This window comes from Aquila chrysaetos, chromosome 15, assembly GCF_900496995.4.
Source record: "Aquila chrysaetos chrysaetos chromosome 15, bAquChr1.4, whole genome shotgun sequence".
Lineage (NCBI taxonomy): Eukaryota > Metazoa > Chordata > Aves > Accipitriformes > Accipitridae > Aquila > Aquila chrysaetos.
The window spans coordinates 10217761-10237386 of NC_044018.1; the positions used below are offsets into that span (position 1 = coordinate 10217761).

A 19626-nucleotide genomic window follows, 5' to 3' on the forward strand; every position below is an offset into this window, starting at 1 on the left:
TCCTAGAAGTACTTACATCAACAAGACTGTTGTCACTTGAAGACTACTTAACTATTTTTAAGCAGTGAAAACAGTGCAAACAATTTGCCTGGATTATGACAAGTCTTTAATGTGTTCTCCCTTGAAATGAGACTTCCTGTTAGCTTCAAAGTCTTTGAAGTTCTATTTTTGACTGTAATGTAGGGATTCTGAAAAGCTTTCAATATATTATCTGGCTTTGTCTTCACCTGCTGTTTTGATATTTAATGATCATCACCCTCAACATTTACATAAGAAAAGTTATAATAAGAATCACTGTATAATAATACTTTGCACTAAATCTAATTGTATAGCCCTGAAGCTTAGTTCATTTGTATTTTGTTTTTTTGGCTCCCAATAAAACAGCTTTTTTTAAGTTGTTAATCATTCACTCTGCTCAGCAGTCACTGGAATGAATAGGTCTCCAGAGGTCTACTGTCACCACTGAGACCAAGGGGTTTACTTAATAATAGAATAATCTATTTCCTCATTCTCTTCAATTTGGTTTTAGAATGTGCTTTGATTTATACAAAATTTATGTGATGAAATGTGCTCATTGGTACGTAATCTGCATGTTAACCATTCATCTACAAGAACTGCATTGGATCTAGAAAGGACTCATAGTGTCAACAGATTAGGTTGCAGTATGTAGCTTCTGGCAACCTTGGCCAGAATGTAAACCAGAATCCTGTATATGAATCTTGGTACTTAATGTTTGATTAAATTATTAAAAAGAAGATAGAACAGAACTGTTTATGTGAAGCAAAATCTGGTTTTGGAGTAGAGACCACTGAGTTACTCAAGGAAGGTACTTAGATCCTCTCAGATGCTACTTTTTAAGTCGGCCGCCAGTGTCTCCTCTCCCAGTGCACAGTAGTGTTCACCGTTTGCCTTTGAACTACAACTGGAGGAAAGGGGAATGCTGCTGGCAATGGACAGCCAGTTTAAGAGGGAAGATGACTTTTTTCCTCCTGGGCAACGGGACTTCTGGGTTCTGGGTCATGTTCTGCTCCGTACATTTTGTGCTCACAGTCACTGAATGATCTCCAGCAACAATTCTATGAACAAAGTTGAGAACCTGTTCTCTCTGAATGCATTAGGCAGTAAAAGCTGCATTTTTCTTCTTTCTGGTTTTGTGGCTTGGTTTTTGGTTTTGGTTTTTTTTTTTTTTTGACCAAATAGTGCCAGAGCATCAGCAGTAGAAAAAATGTGTGTCCAGCCTCACCTCATCTTCTACCTCTGCAGTTTTGTCACTATCAGCTTGGTTATGGGAGCTCTCCTGTGGTTTGGTTTGGGGTGTGGGGTGTTTGGTTTTGGGGTTTTGTTTTGTTTTGCTTGGGTTTTTTTGTTTGTTTTCTTAGGTTTTGTTTGGTTTTCTTGCAGGATCAGGCTGGGTCTGTGTCACCTAGTTCAGAAAGGGACTCTAAGGCCCAATTTCATCCAGCCTAATATTAAACACGTAGTTAAGATGCTAAAGTGAGGAGCATAAATTCCTAGGTACCTTGTATAATCAGTAGCTAGGGATAGGCACTGCCATGAGCATTTCTGCCTCCTGAGAGGTTAGGTTGCCCTGAGATGTTGTGAAGTCTCCAGCTGCAGACATAGTCAAAACTTGACTGGGTGCATACCTGGGCAACCTACTCTACCTGAGCCTGCATGAGCAGGAGGTGGGTTAGCAGATCTCCGGTGATCCCTTCCAATTTCAGTGATCCTGTAAATGTGACCCAGGGACTTGCCATGCAGGCTCCTTGTCTGGGTGTGGATTCTGATCTGGATTGATTTTGGGGTACCTTCAAAAGGTAGTACAGATAAGTATATGGATAATCTTAGATAAATACTTGATTAGAATTAGCCACTCTTTCAAAAGCAGTAATTTAAGGTACCCTCTCCTTGCCTTCACAGCCGTACTGTGTAGTAAGTGCCTTAACACTGAAATTGGGTTTGTTGAGTGTTAGGAACCATATAGAATTAAAAACTGGTAAGGAATAAAGTATGGTACTTAAACATAGTATAGAAAGAGTATGCCAGAAGAGGGAGCTGTTTTAAAGATTAGAAAAAAATATAGTGGTTTTTGGAAAGCTTACTGCTGTAATAGCCAGCTATACCATTTACTAGGAGGCTTCATGCTCTTATCGGAATGCATAGGTAAGCACTGACTGTTTCTCTACTGTATGTATATCACAAGAAAAATTAGTGGTTAATCGGTTATGTTGTTTGCTGAGGATCATGAAAATGCCTTTTACTTGCATTAGGAGTGAAATAAAGGAGGTTCAGTTAGAGAGTATAAAGATTGGAGTGCTGGGGCTTCTGTTCCCAGCCTTTCCACTGGGTTGGTTTTCAATAGGTGGCCAGTCATTCTCACAAATTGTGTACCAAACCACCAAACAAATCTTCGTTCACATTTGGAAAATTTATATAATCCATCATCCAAGTCTCTAAGCTAGCATTCAGTTACAATCCGCTAACACTGAGTAAATAAATTAACAATAAAAGCACAGCTGCATAGAGTGAGACAACAAATACTTCCTCTCCTGGAATGTTTAAATCATTGACCAACTCCATGGGCAGCTCCGCTCTTACTGATTGTGTGAAATTCTTGTGCCGGGACGTATATCATCTTCTGATGCACAGCAGTAAATACCCAAAGGACATTAAGGAAAATAACTAATCACACTTAAGTACTTCAAGTCTTTGTTAAAGGAATCATTCATTTAACTTTGGATTTTGGTGGTTTAAATTAAGTAATGCTTTTAGATGCAATGAGAATTTTTAGATGAAAGTCAGAGTGTAACTGCACTGGTGCTAATGTTGAAATAAGCTACATAGGACTCCTGTTTACACATTAACTTGCACTTTATTTTGCTTAATCCTGTATCACATAGTTTTGATGACCTAAAGCTGAGGCTGAAAATGTTTCCTGTGGATGTGTATTTTCCATCATATTAATACTGTGCTTTATGTGTTTATCTTCACTTACCTCTACTAGTGTAAGATGCAGGAAGTTGCATGGGTTCTATTACCTTTGTTTATTTTGACCATACCTTACCAAGTAGAGCAGTGCTGCTATTGTCCATCCTAAGCCGAAGCAACAGAGCAGAGAAGGCAAATTTAGGTGCTCACAAATGAAGATGATGTTATTTAACACACCTGGTCCAGGGAATCAACTTAAGAATCTCGTTTGGTTGGAGTCTTGGCTCCCTTGACAAGGCATGTGGAGGATTACACAGCTCAGAATGGCATCTAGTCCAGCTGGCACAGTTGAGTCACATGTGGCTAATCAGCAGGAACCAAAAAAGTCTCAGTTTTGCATCTAAAATTCTGTCCTGAGGTAGATGTTTATATCCAAGCAGCTGAGCAGGATCCACTCTCTGTATGTACACAGATATTCACTCTGTTTATTTAAGAAAGGTTCCTCTTTTATGTATTGTCTTAGCAGCAGCATTCATCTCTTCTGTGGTATTTGCAGTGCTTGAAATTAAACTTAGTCCTGAAAATATGATACTTGAAGCAGAGCATTCACTGTAGAACATCATGTCTGACTGTGAGTTAGCCAGGAGAGAATGGCAGTGCATCTGCAGCACTTTCATGGAGAGAGGAAGAGAAATGCTATGTTCTTTTATCACGGCTTCTCCTGCACAACTACAGCATGGGACGTGAAGCAACCACTTGATGCTTTGAATGTGTTACTTGCCTGCTGGGGCTGCTCTTCAGACTGGCTCTGGGAAAGCTAGCTGGTGTTCCTAAAATTTTCAAGAGCATCTTTCCCTGTATCTCACCTGTCTGTGTTATGACCTTATGTGATCAACATTACGTAATCAGAGTCTTCCTGGAAAGTCTCTACCATTCCCTGCTTTATTAGCAGGTGAGACCTACGTAATTGAAACTATGTTTGGATTTGGGCAGCCTGTAAGGGGACTGGGTAGCAGGACTGGGCTATTCATAGAGCTCTTGCCTGCAGGTAGCTTTTGGAACCATCAAGTAAGGTATGAAGCAGACGTTGCTGAGTCTAAAGTACCGTGGAAGTTAGAAACTGTTTGCAGTGTATATTCCCAGGCACTGGAAATCTAAGAGCTTAGTGCTTGGAGCACTTAGAAAACTTCCTAAGGCCATTATTTCCCAATCCAAAATGTTTGTCAACAATACTGGCATAAGGTATTCCTGTTCCCACCACACTGTGCCACTCCACCCCTCGGTTATGCCAGAACAATAGTTTGAAAGATCATGCTGTGAATTAAATACATACATACATTTATTTCTGGGGTCTTCTTAAAGCTGGAACGGTTCCCTGTTTGGGTTCACAGCACGGCCCCACAGAGTTGTGCCAGTGTAATTCAGGGGCTGGTGAGCCATGGTGGGGGGGTGGGAATGACAGTCAAGGGGGAAGGTGGGGGTTCCTTCAGCTGGACTTGCTGCAGAACTTTCTGTTGTTAAATTATGGTGTCAGTCCACAACATGCAGCACATATATGTGGGTTCACACGCTTAGTCTTGAGACTTCTCTGGAGGGAGTTGGTACTCCACCAGTCACACCAGGTGGTAGTGATTTGCTGAGAATGCCTCACCCTTGAGGCTTCTGCTTTTGTTTGCACTGCCACTCCAGATGCAGCTGCCAACTCTTTGCGTTTGACCCCAAGTTCTCAGTTTTTGACATGGAGAATTTGTATTTTACGCTGCTTTGAATTTTTTTTTTTTGCCTGAATAAAAAAATTGACAGTGGAAAAGGAACTTTCTTGATCCCCAGTAACTGGTACATGTGATGCAAAAGCAGTCAATGAGGACAAACTATACTGTAGAGTTAAAAGTTTGTGTAGCATAGCAATTCAGGTGGATGGGTCTACATAGAGCAAGCTAACATGTTTTTTCCTTTCCCTATGACTATAGGTCTTCTTATCAGCGGATAAGGTAGTAAGAGCACAGCTTTCTATTTCAATGAGACATAAACACAGCAGAACACTTTTGATTCACATGCTTGCATGGGATGTGTATTATACATGACCATATTTTGTAAATTTGCACTTGAACAGGAGCAAAAGCACACAAAAAAACCCTAACTTAACCCTATCTTCTTGATACTTCCAAAGCCACTTCTTCCAACTTTTCTAGCCATATCTTTATCTCTAGCGTGCATGGCTTAATTATGAGATCAGTCTTATTTTCATCTGACCATGTATTTTCTCAGATGGCCATGAATATAAGGTACTGTTAACTGGTGGAGTTCTTAGTGGTTAGTAATGCTTTAATTTTCATGTATAGATTATTTGGTCTGTTTATTTCTCATTTATAAAATGGGAATAATGAAATCTGTCTCAGTCAAGTGCTTGAGGACTTGGCAATGGTATGTGCTGTCTCCACTCACATCAAGGTTCTCTGAGGGCTCTCCCCTTTATTTCACTGAGCTAGTTTGACTTCCTGAGAACATCATTATTCTTGGGGGATAACACTAATTTGTCTGCATCTATTTGATTTCTACTTTTAACCCCCATAAAACTGTGAATACATCGGTCAATTTTCCCTAAATTTTTCTGAGAGATAGAGGACTCAAAATGATACTAAAAAAAATAAGAGTTTGGCTAGAAGACATCCTGGTAAAGTACCCCCTGAAGGCAAGGTGTAAGTGTGTTCTATCCCATATTATATATTAGAAAATTCAGTTCTCAGGACACTATTCTCCATTATTTTTGCTGCTTATGGACTACTTGTTTGTGACTAATATTTTAAAATATGATGACAGTTGTGCTTTGTTTACTGGGTCAGCCCACCAGCTTCCATTGTCTTCAGAAAAGAAAAAAAAAAATCTTTCATTAAAAATAAAAACTTCCTCATGCAAAGAGGAGCCTGTATGTCAGATGTAGGCTTGAAATATGCCACTTTTGTTGAATTTCCCAGTGCTCCAGAAGTACCTCTGATGGGGGCTTGGCACATTTGAGCTTGTTAAGTTTGAGGAGGCAGAGTAATGACAGGATGGTTGAACATCCAACTGTGCTTGACAGTATTTCCCTCCACTAAATCTGGGTGGCAGATGTGACTTACTGAAGAGACTTACTGAAATTTCTCAATCCGCAGTCTTCTCTTGGTGTCCTCTCCCCGCTAATGAGACGTTGTTTTCAGCATGGATCCTTCCTGCCTGGCTGCATGCAGCGTAATCAGGGGAGGAAGCAATCCCTCTCCTGCAGCATGCAGAGGCTTGAGTTGGCCAGAGTTATGGAAAAGTTGTGTTCTAGGGTACTTTTCTTGATTTGACCATTTAAAAAACGATCTGTTTCTCTTTATGTGATGTCTGAGGGAGGAGGGAAGAAGAAATTACTTACTGAAGGACCTACCTATGAAGGAAATCCAGTGTTTCCATGGCATCGTGTACAAATAATGCAATTAAAATGTTAAAAGGTACAGCACCAGTGTATAATATACTTCTTCCTTCCTGGCAGCTGCTACCAGAAGTACCTGAGCTGATACGGATTTGCCTTGATATTAAATAATTTGATCTAGTTATCTCTGAAAATAATTAAAAATAAATATCTGCTTTCTGATTCTAGTTAACACGTGGCCTCATTTTATCCCGATAGTAACTCCTAGGGATCACTGAAGCTATATTAGAAATGAATTTGATGCCTTATGTTCAATATCTAGATTATGGAAAACCCTAGAGCCAAAAATTCAGAAAGTCATAGCTCTTGCTCTTTTTTCCCTGTTACGGGAATGATGGAAGATTTTGATCATTATCCTGATTTCCATTTTTGAAAACAATCCTTGGTTATTCTTGATGCATTTAAAAACTCCCATAAGAATAAATAAATATGTGGTAATACATACTTACATACTTTTATACCGCCTTCCACCTTTACGTTTTGGATCTTTTATATCTGTTATCGCAGCCTTGCCTTAAGATGCAGAAGCTCTTCACAATAGGTCTTAAATGGCTAAACATCTGTGCTTGTGAAGCAACTTGTGTTTATGAATGAGGAAAGTGTTTGCCTGAATGAAGTGTTTTGGGTGAAGTCTTCATGGAACATCTACTTAGGACCAGTACTGATATCCTAACTATGAAGCCTTTTTCCTCAGAGATACAGTGGTGTCAATGCAAAGAATTTTTTCCTAAAGTTGTGGATTGGTATGCAGAACGGTTTGGTTTTTTGTCTCGCGTTTCTGAAGACTGATAACAAATATAAATGCAAAATTCTTTTGCAAAATCACCTTAGACTGTTTGTTTCAAATATTACATTCTCTTGACAGTCTTGATACACAAAAATTGCAGAAACACGTTTTCAGGCTTTTTTCTGAAATTAACTGTCTTCATGTTTTCCATTGCTATTTGTTTCCCATCTGTCACTTTATTCTAAAAACTATCTTGAAAACCAAAAACAAACCCCAAAACCTAATAACCCCAAACCCTCCAAAGGTATGCTTTTCTTTTTTGTAACTCTGACCAATGGTACAGCATAGGGAAATCTCTCATACAGATCTGAAAATGTACTTTCTGGTGCCTTTTGAATGTATTGTTTGCTTCTTCCTTGCATATTATTCAAAAGTGATCAAATCTGCAGAGCTGTTTATCTGTACAAAACAAATAATTTGTGGTTATCTTGGTTCTGAATTGTTTATTTTTCTTGTCTTTGTCTTTTTCCTGCTGATGATGTCTCATCAGGGTTGTGTTGTTATTCAGATGTTTCATAGGCTTTCTTGTGAACCCATTTGACATCAAGTCTCATGTTGCTCTTTGCACACTTCCTTTGTTCTCCCCCCTTTATTTCAGAAGGAGGTTTGTTTTCTGCTGGTCCAATTATGCTTCAAGCCCTGAAGCCATCTGAAAAATCCCCACTGGGTATTCTAGACCCAGTGCAGACCTCACTGCAGCTTCTCTGCCAGCATCAGTTGTAGGATGGATTGGATCAGACCAACCAACCACATCTGGAGTGTTAAAAGTCGTTAAACCTGTCTTCATCTGTCTAAGCAGATGCTTAAGAGGCTGTGTATGTGTAGGTGTGTACTAGGAGATCTAATTAAATGTGTTAATTTTTCATTTGCTGTGGAGAAAATGGAACAAAAATTATTTAATTGTCAGCGCTAGAAAATCCTGGTTTCTACCTTTAAAAATGTAAAAAATTTGCTATTCCATTATGAACTCAATATTTTCAGTTTTATATCTCAATCTTAACTCCCTTCCAAGAACCATTAGTTTACAAACATATTAAAAGCCCCCCCGAATAGTAAAATCAAGGCTTTTTTTTATTTATGTACCTATTTGACATGGTTGAGACATTAAAGGTAACTACTGAAATACATCTGTGGATTTTATAACCCTTGCAATATCACTTAATCACAAAGTCCAGTAGGTTCGCAGTGGGCAAAATCAGGATTTTGGATTTTGTATCTTATCTGCCTGGATAGCTGTTGTTAATCATTCATATGAGAAAACAGGCATGTACTGTCACAATTTCTAGCTGGGAATTTTTATTCACAGGCTCCAGGCACAATTGTCACTTGGGCAAAACCGGCTGTGCTAGGTTAATTCAGGTTTATCAGACTGTCCATGGGGTTTCTTTAGAGGTAAATGAAACCCACATTTGTCCTAAAGGTGGAAAAGTGTTCGACAACAGCAGACAAGCTTATTTGCTTTGCAAAATGTGTGTAAAGAATGTGTATTATAAAATCCTATATGTAAGTTTTATAGCTGTATCAAACTAAAAACTGTGTGTGTATATATCTGTATATAGGGAAAAAATGTGAAATGTTCTTGAAAAACCTCTCTAATAAGCTGTGTTACAGGCACCTGGCTGAATCCTTCTGAGATTCCCTATTTTCACAACCCAAGCAAATATATTAAGGTGCTTTCCAGCCAAATTCATGATTCCAGAGTGAGAGAAGATCAGAGTTTTCACATGTGTTTCTGTATAATGTCCTTGTAATTGTTTGCTCTGTGGCTGATGCTGCTCCCCTAGTGTATGGACTATAAACAGAATAGAGGACAAAGAATGCTGGTCCCCTAGACATGCAAACAGGTGAAAGCTTAATTGATGTGAGTTTATGATGATCATTCAAATGTTATTTGACATGGTTTATTTGAAATCCCTTGACCCTGCATGTCAGAGAAACCTGTGTGTGTCCTTTTAAGGCCTGATCATCAGCCACGGTGTCAGTTTCTGCAGTTTTCTCCCAAGTGTGAGAACATCATTGTGTTTTTTACATGCTCCATTTAAATCCTTCTGACATCTGCGTGGGCTGCTTTCCATTCATTAACATAGGGGAGTTGCATCTTCTTCCATGGTGGCTGGTCAGACGCCAAAGGCAGATTAAGTTTCCTTGAGTGAGGAACTTGTCATTTAGGCTCTTTGAGCTGGAGCTGGGAGCTTTGGCAGCTCTGCGAAGAGGCAGTGAGAATCATTGCCACAAAAGTGATTTTTGTGTGGTCCTGCTGTGTGCCCCTGGATTTCAAATTTGATTTATGGCTGCTCATTTAAAAAAAAAAAAAAAAAAAGTCTGCATTTGATTTTGTTGCAGGAGATTATCATGTAAATACTGTGGCATACATACTTAACTCTGAAACTGTGGATTATTTCTAAAATTAAACTCATGGTAATTGCTGGCATATTTTCCAGTTCCTCAAAGTTCTCTGTAAACTCACTGTTGGCTGTGTATTTCCCTTCTTCTATTCATGTAGCTGCCTTTATTCTTTATGGTCCTGCTGAGGTCCCAGAGCAGACAGAAAGCAACTGCTAGAGAAATGCGTGAAGCACCACAGCTGAATGCCAGCTACTGCTCCCGCAGATGGTCAGACTTCTGGAGACACAACTGAAAACACTGGGGAACATCTCACGGGACAGTGCACAGAACCCAAAAGTGCACAGAACCCAAAAGCTTGTTACGGAACAAGGTGCAAGGAACCTTGTCGCTGTTTAGGATGATTTAGCTACATATAAATTTCTTCTCCTTCACTCCCCACCACTCTTGGCATTTACTATAGACTGTTTAAATAAATCCTTTTCAATTTAGATATCTCTTCCAGAACTGCTAAGAATTATTTTCATTTTATGTTTTAGTCTCAATTTCATTTGAGTAAGCTGTATATATTTTCAACCTACCCCTTTCTGGTCAGAAGGCTTTTCCTATACATTTTGGTGTATATCTTTGTTTTTAACCTGAAACATTTTGCTGTTGTGGTTTACATTGTACATGCCTCAGTATGTCTGCGAATTATTTTTGCACAGGGTTATCTAATGCTAGTGTTCTCATAATTATAGTTTACATTTTACATTAATATTTTCTGTGGCAAAAGAATTCAAAATGCTTGACAATTTCTAAGGCACAAAAGCTGTCATTGCTTGTGCGGAGTAGTAGCTATGGTCTGTGACTTTTTAAATGAGTGTTATATGTGTGTTGTTTTGCATTCAGAATTAAGCTGATTGAATTGCACTGATGGCATACTGTATATAAGTTTAAACTTCCCGAGTCTGAATAACTTCTTTTTGTAAGTGCAGCATCTCAAATATTAGTTTGTATTTCATTTTAAGACAGGCCAAGTTTGACTTTGACATGTATAGGAAATCATGATAAAAGTTATTTAGCAGTGATATCCTGGGGCAGATATTTAGTTTGTACAAATTGTTCTCTCTCCACTGCTAGCTGTCTCTATAAGAAGGAAGCAGTTGGCATTTAAAAATCTTGATTTGATGGAAAAAGCATTAACAAGAACATGTTTGAAAGGCCGGCAAATGCATGTTTATAAGTAATTTTCATGTTTTTAACTATGTGGATAATTAAAGAGTAGTAGTTCCAGTTCTTGAAAGCCTCTATCTGCGGTATATAGAAGTGGAGAATATTTACCTTCTAAGATAGCTCAAAGTGACACCTCTGCACATTCAGTTGTTCTGTACTGTTTTGCTTTAGCTGTGGGTGGAACAGATCGGAAAAGTAAGAAGTGGATTCCCGTCTTCAAATTAAAAATGGAAAGACTTTGAGCTTAATGTAGAATAGCTGGATAAAATGTCGTGTATTATGGAGAACAGGGAAGGTAGCAGGAGTCCTTTGGTTATTGAAACTTAGGAATACACCAAATAAAGTGGCCCCGTAGTGTTCTAATGCACTGTGCAAATTGTCCATTTGACATATTCCTCCCATGAAATGCTTAGAAACCTTTTGCAAATTAAGCTAATATGCAGTGTATTGTAGTTTTGTGTCTCTTTCTGTTACGGTCACCATTTACAGCTATTGTTTACAAGACTTCCTAAACAACATAAACACTGTAGAAAATTAAGCACAGTTGAGAGTAACTGCTTAAGATGTGCTTCTTGGTTCAGATGACTGCAACTTGAGATTTGCTGGCACGCATGAATGATTCAGGTGCCCTGAGGTGTCTGAGGATTGATGTGGCACTCAAATAACTGGAGTAACCTTCAAATCATGGAGGTTAACACTGCATTTACTTATGGTTTCCATTTTTTGACACTTAGTTGCTGAGTGAAGGAACATAGGCAGTTTTGGTTTGATGTACTGGGAAATCCTTAAAATGCACAAATGAGCACTGCATTGGCTGGGTGCCTTTGTGATGAACCTGGTAGTTCTTTTTCTATAAAATAAAATAGTTTAATTGAACAACATTTCAACTGCAGTAGATGAGCCCAAAATATTGTTGGTCACAGACTGCTGTGCATATTAAGCCCCAGTTATTTCCATTAGCTGTTACTATAACTCTATTATATGAAAAAAAAAAAAAAATCTTTATCTGTTCGGGTTTTTTGTTCGCTCCTCTTAGTGTTGTGACAGCAGCTGAAGTAAAAACACATAAAATGACTGGCTTTGCAGAGATGTGAGTTTGAGCTATGTTAGGAGATAAACATTCTCTACTTATAAATATTGTAGATGCTAGCTTTCAAGAGCAGGGACTATTAGTCTGCATTTACTTAAGTCAGTGCAAACTGGAATGACTTCACTGAAATTGAAAGTTCAATAAGAATAAATTTATAGCTGCTTTACATGTGGTGATTTCTCTATAGAAATCTTGGCTGTTAAAATCTTTGTTGATTTTTCCTTTCCATTTGTGCCAGTGGTTCTCATTCATACCCCTTCAAGGCATTTTGAAGTATCAGTAGCAGTTCTAACAGCTGACCCCTCAGAATGTCTTTTACCATGAGCAGATGCTTATGAAGAGTGGGGAAAAGGGGTTTCTTTTGCATTTATGGATTTTCTCTTTTACCTGCCTAAAATACACATCACACTTATCACAGGATAAAAATCCCCTTTCCCTCAAAAAAGTATTAGAGTGCCTTGAGCTTTGTACAGTATTTGATGCAAAGCATCACTGTTCTTACTTCACTGCTCTTCAGTTGATGACCGAATCCTGAGAATATTTACATCTTGGGTTCACCTGGCTGGTGATAGGAAAGAGCACTGAAATGTCTAAGACAGCTGTTGCCATTTCTCTCCCTTTCCTTGTTTTGCATTATTAAAGGAGAGAAAAATGTAAAGAAAAAAGGTTGCTTTTGAGATTAATTTTGTGATTCCTTGATCTCAAAATCCCTAACTGCATTATATTCCTGGACTAAGCATACTGCCAAAACATCGTGATCATTTGTACTACAAAAGACACATTTTCTTTTGGATTGCTGCTACTTTCATCTTCGACCTTGCTGTAAGACAGGTTTCCTCTATGTAACGTCCATCCAAGGAGCTTGACAGATGATGTCTAGATTCGATTTTATTTCTCTGAGCCCTCTATATAATATAATTTTTGGCGTATGAAAATCTGGTGCAGTTGTATGGATGTGTGACCCTTGTGAATTTTAAATTGTTTTTCTGGAAATCAGTTTGCAAAAATTTGATCATGCATTCTGGAGTTTATACATACCACAACTTTTTTTTTTTTTTTTTTTTTTTAATTCTCCTTTAACGTCAAGCTTCCAAAAAGGTACTTAGAAACATGCAATAACTGATACTGTGCGTTTGGGCATTTTGGTTTTTGTTTTTTTCCAAATCTTTGTACTCCAGTAAAAATAATGTTGTTTTAAGATCAGTCATTTTATTAAGGTTTAAAAACCCTCAGAGACACTTTTTACCTGTAAGTGAGGGATGAAGCATGTGTGATATGTTACCTAGAGTGGAACGCTTCCCTACTCTGCCCATATATCATCAGTGGTGTGAGCCATGGCATCAGCTCCTATGCGCGTGTCTGTGCTGGAGGTGGCTTTGGGTGCCTGGTGCACTGCTGCTCTGGGGCAAGTAGTTCTGGAAGTCCCGGACTGAGGGAATGCCTCTTGGGAGAGCAATGAACTTACTGTGTGTTACCTGAAGAGTAAAAGGGTTGAAGTAAAAGAAGACAAAATTACAATGCCCACTATAGAAAGGCAAGAAGTGGAATAAACCTAGTTTTTTATCTCCACGCACCATTTCCACAAGTACTAATTTGATTACAGCTCTGATTCTTCTTCTCTGTTACTATCAATACTTATACAACTCAGCCTCTGTTAGTACAATCAGAATGATATAAAGGAGTTTACATGATTTTAGTGAGGTTTTGGTTTTTTTCCTCTCTTATACCCTTTCAGTAATACGTTTGTGTTATTTTGGAATGTCTTTGTCCTAAAAAGTGAATGCCTTTTTACGCAACACTGCTCTTGCCGCCTTTTGCTGTTGATGATATCCAAACTAAGAATTGCCTAGTATGTGAGTGAAAGACATGTAACTGAGCAATCATAACCATGACAGTGGGCTTTTCTGGTGTCTAAATAAGAAGAAGAAATCAGTGGGACTACTCTGCAAAATTAATAAATAAATAGAGAGAAATTTTATGTTTTTATGTCTGTGTGGAATTTTTATGCATCCTATGGGAATTGGGGAAAAAAGTCTGCTTTGTCTTCATACGGATTTACTCTCCAACTTAAGTCACTACTGATATCCAAAAGAGAAGGAAAAAAAGGAGGAATAGAGATTAGAGTTTTGTTTGGAAATCCTGAAATTCCTACCAGATATGTATTTATCTTTGGGACAGTATTCCAGTTTCCACTTCAGCAGTGGTACCTGACTCTTGATGTTCTCACTGTTAAACAATAGATTTAGGGCAAGGTGGTCTGCTCTCTCAGGGCAAGCTGGATTTGTTCAGGCACCAGCCTCTTCTGGGAAGTTCTCTCTAAATCTGGTGGGATGCAGGAGGTAGGACAGATTCTCCCCTGGTTCTAGAGCACAACAGTTGAAAAGGAAAGAGCTTCTCAAGCAGCAGGGAAGAGGACAGAGAGGATATGAAGTTGCAAGCAGAAAAAGTTAATTTAATCCAATGAGTTTAAAATTAAATCATCCTCTCTTTTAGGGTCAGTACAGACCTTTGTATTGTCAGGATACCATGTACCAATTTTGAAGTGGTAACACCGAGGTATTTGGATGGCAGACATCTGGATCAAGTGATATACGCTGTAGTCTTTGTGATATTTTTATAAGATCTGGGGGTTTCTTTGCACAATTTTCGCATATCGGTAACTTGATGGGATAGATAAGCAAGCTGGTTGACCTCTGATGGAGAAGGAGATTTTCTCTTGTGTTGGGCTTTAGTTTTAGGTTCTGCAATTTTAAAGTAATTCTGTAAAATGCTTCTCATGGGTGCCACTGATCAATGGAATTAAACCAGTTCAATAGTGTAGCCCCTGAAATGGGGAAAATAAAAATTGGAAATGTACTACAGAAAATAAATTAACAAATTGCTGTATAATGTTGTTTAGTTTGCTTTGAAGCAGATTGCTTGCTGTTGGAAGGTTAATATTGACTGTGCTTGTATGTTTTGTTTTTTGGCAGGTAACCCTGGACTGGCAGGTTATTACAGGACCTTTATACAGGCCTTATATTGTGGACTAAATCAGCAGTATCCTGTTTGGGTTGTGAGCCATGCCGGACATTGTAAGCCTCCTAGTGGTATGGAAATGATAGAAGGTACAATACTGCAACTTGTACATACAAATATTTGTAACCTCCCCAGTTCCTCCAGCAGACTTGTGCCTACTAAAAACAGCATGATGTGTTTTCTAAATGTCTCCATTATATTTCCGCAGAGCAGTTACTGAGGAAAAGGGTATTTTTAGGTGAATTAGATTTGCCAGTCAAATAAATGCTATTAAGAGAATTTGCTGATTGCAGTCTTTAGAGACAAGTTATAGAGAAGAAGATCTAGAATGTGGTTATGTTAAGAGGAGTAGATTAGAAAAGTACATATTTTAATGAAATGTCCACTTCAGAGATTGAGTACTTGAAGAGAGACTTAATTATCTCTGAATTTAAAAACAGTTGTATTAAATTAGTGAATTTCCAGGAAGCAAGTAAATCTTTCTGAGACTGGGGTATGGGGCGTTTGCAGGGTCAAGGTTGCTTGTTTATCTGTTAAAAGTCTTTTAATATGCAAATTGCCAGCAAGACATGGTAGCCAACTTGAAGTGGATATTGTTAATGTACAGCATTGTAAGATGGGGGAGCCAATAGCAAATCCTGTCCTGAAAGCTGCTTAGTGTCAGAAGACCTCTGGACTTGGTCAAGCTGCAGTGATGTAGCGGTAAATCAGTATGATTCCTTAGGACCACAAGGTTCAGCAATGTGAAGCAACCTGAAAATTTTGAAGAAGAAACTGTTTTAGCTGTTTAGCATAACTTTCTCTCACTAACCTTTGCACCTGAGCTTTTAAGGCTTTTTATTGGTTTTTCATGTCAAGTTTGAAACTGAAACAGGAAACCTGTATTTCTTTGGTAAAATTCCTGCCAGTCATTGTGTTCAAGTGTCAAACTACCAAATGCTAGCACTTTTTCCTGATAGGTGAGAAATCCCTAGGTTTATAATTTCTGGTATAATGTTAACCATGGGATCCAGGTAGAACTCTGGCAACTGAATGGAGCTGAGTCTATTGCAGAGAACATTTGCAGGTCTCATAACCTGCCCTGGGGTCATGTCTGTGTGTAGTTAGTGAGAAGAGCCTTTGATGGTGAGAGATGTGTTCAGTCACTTGAGATGGCTGAGCTAGTTGAAATGGAGAGGTTTTTAGATGGAGCGAGCAGGTATGTTGTACAACTGTCCCACTTCCACTGTGACAGTCCCTGTGCTGCTAAGGACAGTGTAAATCTGGGGGAAGGAGAGCATCCAGTAGGAAAAAGGGAGCTGTTATCTAAGTTGAAACCAAACCTCCAACTGACTTCATTGTGTCCTTTTGCGCTGACAATGCTCCTGTGAGAGAGGGGATTTTCAGGAATGTGGCAGCTTGTTAGGATGGACAGGTCAGAAATGAAGTACCATAAGGACTGGCGCTGTGTCAAGTTTTATTCAATATATTCACCTGCAACCTGCAGAATGAGAGTAAACAGTGAAATTTCTCAGTTTGTGGATGGTACTTCATAGCATTTAATTAGTGGGAAGATAGTAGATGTCAGGCAACTACAGAAACATCTTAAAAAATGTAATTAGTGGGCAAAAAGATGGTAGACAAGTGTCAAGGTAGATAAATATGAGTTAATGCATCTGACGAAAAAGATCTCCTTTAGCTGTGCCTGGGCGATCCTGAGCTTGGAATTCTTTTGTAAAACTCAGGAAAGATACTGGCGTTGTCAGCGACAGTTCTCTAATACCATCTCTCATTGCACAGCAGCAGACAGAATTTAAGTCAACAAAACGTTGGACATAACCAGTGTTACAGACAAGGCAGGAGGCATTGTTTTATTACTATATATAACCATAGTGGACCTGCATCTTGAGTATTAGTGTGCAGTTCTGTTGGGCATCTCAAAGACAGCATGTCAAGTGAAGCTGGTGAGTGTATGGGGAAAGGCAACTAAAACAACAGTGAGGAAGCAGCTTCCTTGTTATGAGAGATTAAATGGTTCTTTGGTTTGGGGAGCAGAATGCTTCTCAGGAGCACGACTAAAGTTTCCAAAATCATGACAGTAAATAAGGTAAATGCAAGATAAAATACACCAGATTCAGTAATGGAACTAATGGTCACTTAATAGTACTAGCTGGTTTAAAACAGATAAAAGAAAGTATTTATTTATGCAACAGGTAAAAGATTTAGGGAACTAGTAGCTGAAGCACTGTACTGTGGGCAAATTGTATTAGCAGACTTAAAGTGATAAAACAACCTAATGGGCAACTAGTCCGTAAACAGCTGCTGAAAGAGCCAGGTTCTTTGTTGTGCAGGTGTGCTGCCATGCTTGCTTTGGACACTGACCACCTCCACAGTTCTGTGCTGCTCCTGGTCCCAATGCCATCTTGTGGCAGGGTTGTGAGCCTGAGAGATTCACCGCAAAGGAAAGGGATGCAGAAAGTGGCCAGGCTTGGTTTCTCTCACTAAATAGCATCTACTCTTGCCACAGCTAAGCTTGGGGGTCTTGCTTGCCAGACCCATTAAGGTGTTTTGTGTATTCTCAATATCATGTACCAGGATCTGTACTTAGTGGTGCACTTACTGTAGCACCATGGAGCTAAGAAAAGCATAGAAAGCCACTGATGGATAGTTTAAAAAATAATGAAAAGACATTTATGAGATGGTTTTCATTTTTTATTTTATTAGGAGCACAGGAGCAGGAAGCTCACGTCCTGTCATTAGTATACATTTAGACAGTATTCCAGAATATTCCGTAAGGAGTCTTTTTCAAGCTAGTCATCTAAGGGAACCCTGAAAAGCTTAGTGAACTTTGGAAATAATTATGTTAGTACAGTTGCCATGGGTGATATGCTGTGCTTTACAGTAGTTTTGAATGTAACAAAAGGAATATGGTTTATTTTATACAAACTCAAGGGAAGGCACAGAGTGTCTAGAAGGCCTTATATTTTGCCATTTTATGACAATGTAGCTTGCCTGCAGTGAGAGAAGAGATTTGGGGTAATTCTCTCTCATCCTTATGACACAAAAGAAATGAAAAGCAACTTTTGGATATTAGAAGATAGCTATCCCTATCTTTTACTTATTTATTGCCAAAAATGTAACTTTCATGAATTGAGTATAAAGGTGCGATCAAAACCACTAAACTAAAAATTTAGCGTCTTTGTAGTTTCCCAGGTGACTGAAAGGAATAGGGAGTCATGGACTCATTGCTCATGTTCTGCTCCTGCATCCCACAGGAGTTCTTAATTGACATTTTGTGACACTATATCAAAAATCCCAGAACCCCAAGAACCAACAGAAGCACATGCATAGGGACAGATAATTCTGTTCTCTGCAGCTCTTTGTTGCTTTCCAGGTTCTGGATTTCTCAGGCAAAGTTCCCGTAACAAGGACCGCTATATAGGGTTGTGAAAACCACAGCAGTTATTAATATGCTGCATAAAACCAGAAGGTGATATTTTGGCAAAGAACCAGACACAAAACTGTTATTGTAAAAATTCCATGTATTCCTTCATGCTTCTTATGGGCATTTCATAATGCTTTATTTAAAATAGCCTCATGCAAATCCTCTGAGAGTGTTCAGTATCTCTTGATAAGAAGGATGGGGGGCATAAATTGACAAAGACAATGTTTGAATCTCTGACACCATTGATTCCTGAAGTTTTTCAGATTAGAATCTAGCAAAACAAAAATGGAAAAAAAAGGGGGGGGGGGAGAGGAGAAGCTACTAGGAAAGCAGAATTTGTACTGATGTATTTAGAACAGTGATCTACAAACTTTTTGATCATGCACTAGTATCAGTAAAGCATTTCAATCAGTAAAAGATTTTTTTGAGCACGCACCCCCAATATATTTTTTTAAATATAAATTATATACATGTACTACTGCATTTATAATATTTTCTTCCAGCACCCCATTGTGCATGCCCCCCACTTTGGAGACCGCTGATTTAGAGTGTGCAAGCGTTTAAATAATACACTTAACATATAAATGATGCTGCCAGTAAAGTAAGAAAGGGTTTAAAATGAAGCAAATTGTGTTGGAATAATGTGCCTGGTTATATTTAGATCAAATAGTCTTTCTAAGACTTTCAAAATCTAACGCAAGTTTTCCATCAGTGGCCATCAATCACAGACTACTGCCTAATTTACTGGAGGCATGTCACATAGCGATTTGAAAACCGAACAAAGCTACACCCTTCATTTTTACTTCTGTATGATATCCTTCTTTTCAGAGAGCTCTTGCAAGCTATGGTCCACAGAGACACACAACATTAATTGAACATTTCATTGCTGAAATTCTGCTCCTAGCAATCAATGCACTGCGCAAAAAGATTTGAAACCAATTTTTTCTCAGTAAGTGCAATAAAAAAGTTATGCCTCAATTTCAACTTGTCCTCCTCAGCTTTTACAAAAGGAGTTGTTTTGAACACTTCTGTGACTGTAAAACAGGCCAACATCAATCCATAGGTGTAGGCAAAATTACAAAAAGAGCAGCAATTTTCTAGCTCTCTCTTGTTTAAAACTGGCATAATCTGTATTGCTTTATAAATGTTCATATAATCTTAAAAGTGTTACGTTTTTTCATTGCCTGATATTGAGACCTTGACTCATAGTTTTGCTAATGTTTAAGATATTCGTGCCTCTTGAACAGATGCTACCTAGGAACAAGTTCTTTTATAATACCAAAACTCCTGCCTAGTTACTTACTCCAGTTGTTTACCACGCCAAATGTATTATGTTTGTATTGTAAGTCTTTTTAAGGTGCAGGTAT

The 19626-nt window shown here is 38.5% G+C and overlaps 1 protein-coding gene across 1 annotated transcript in view; it reads left to right on the plus strand.

Moving 5' to 3' along the window:
* Positions 1-19626, plus strand: part of LDAH (lipid droplet associated hydrolase) — a 128654-nt gene that overhangs the window by 20078 nt on the left and 88950 nt on the right. The window contains exon 3 of the mRNA XM_030037436.1: positions 14790-14924. Coding sequence (XP_029893296.1) covers positions 14790-14924 — 135 coding nt within the window. The remainder of the gene's footprint in view (positions 1-14789; positions 14925-19626) is intronic.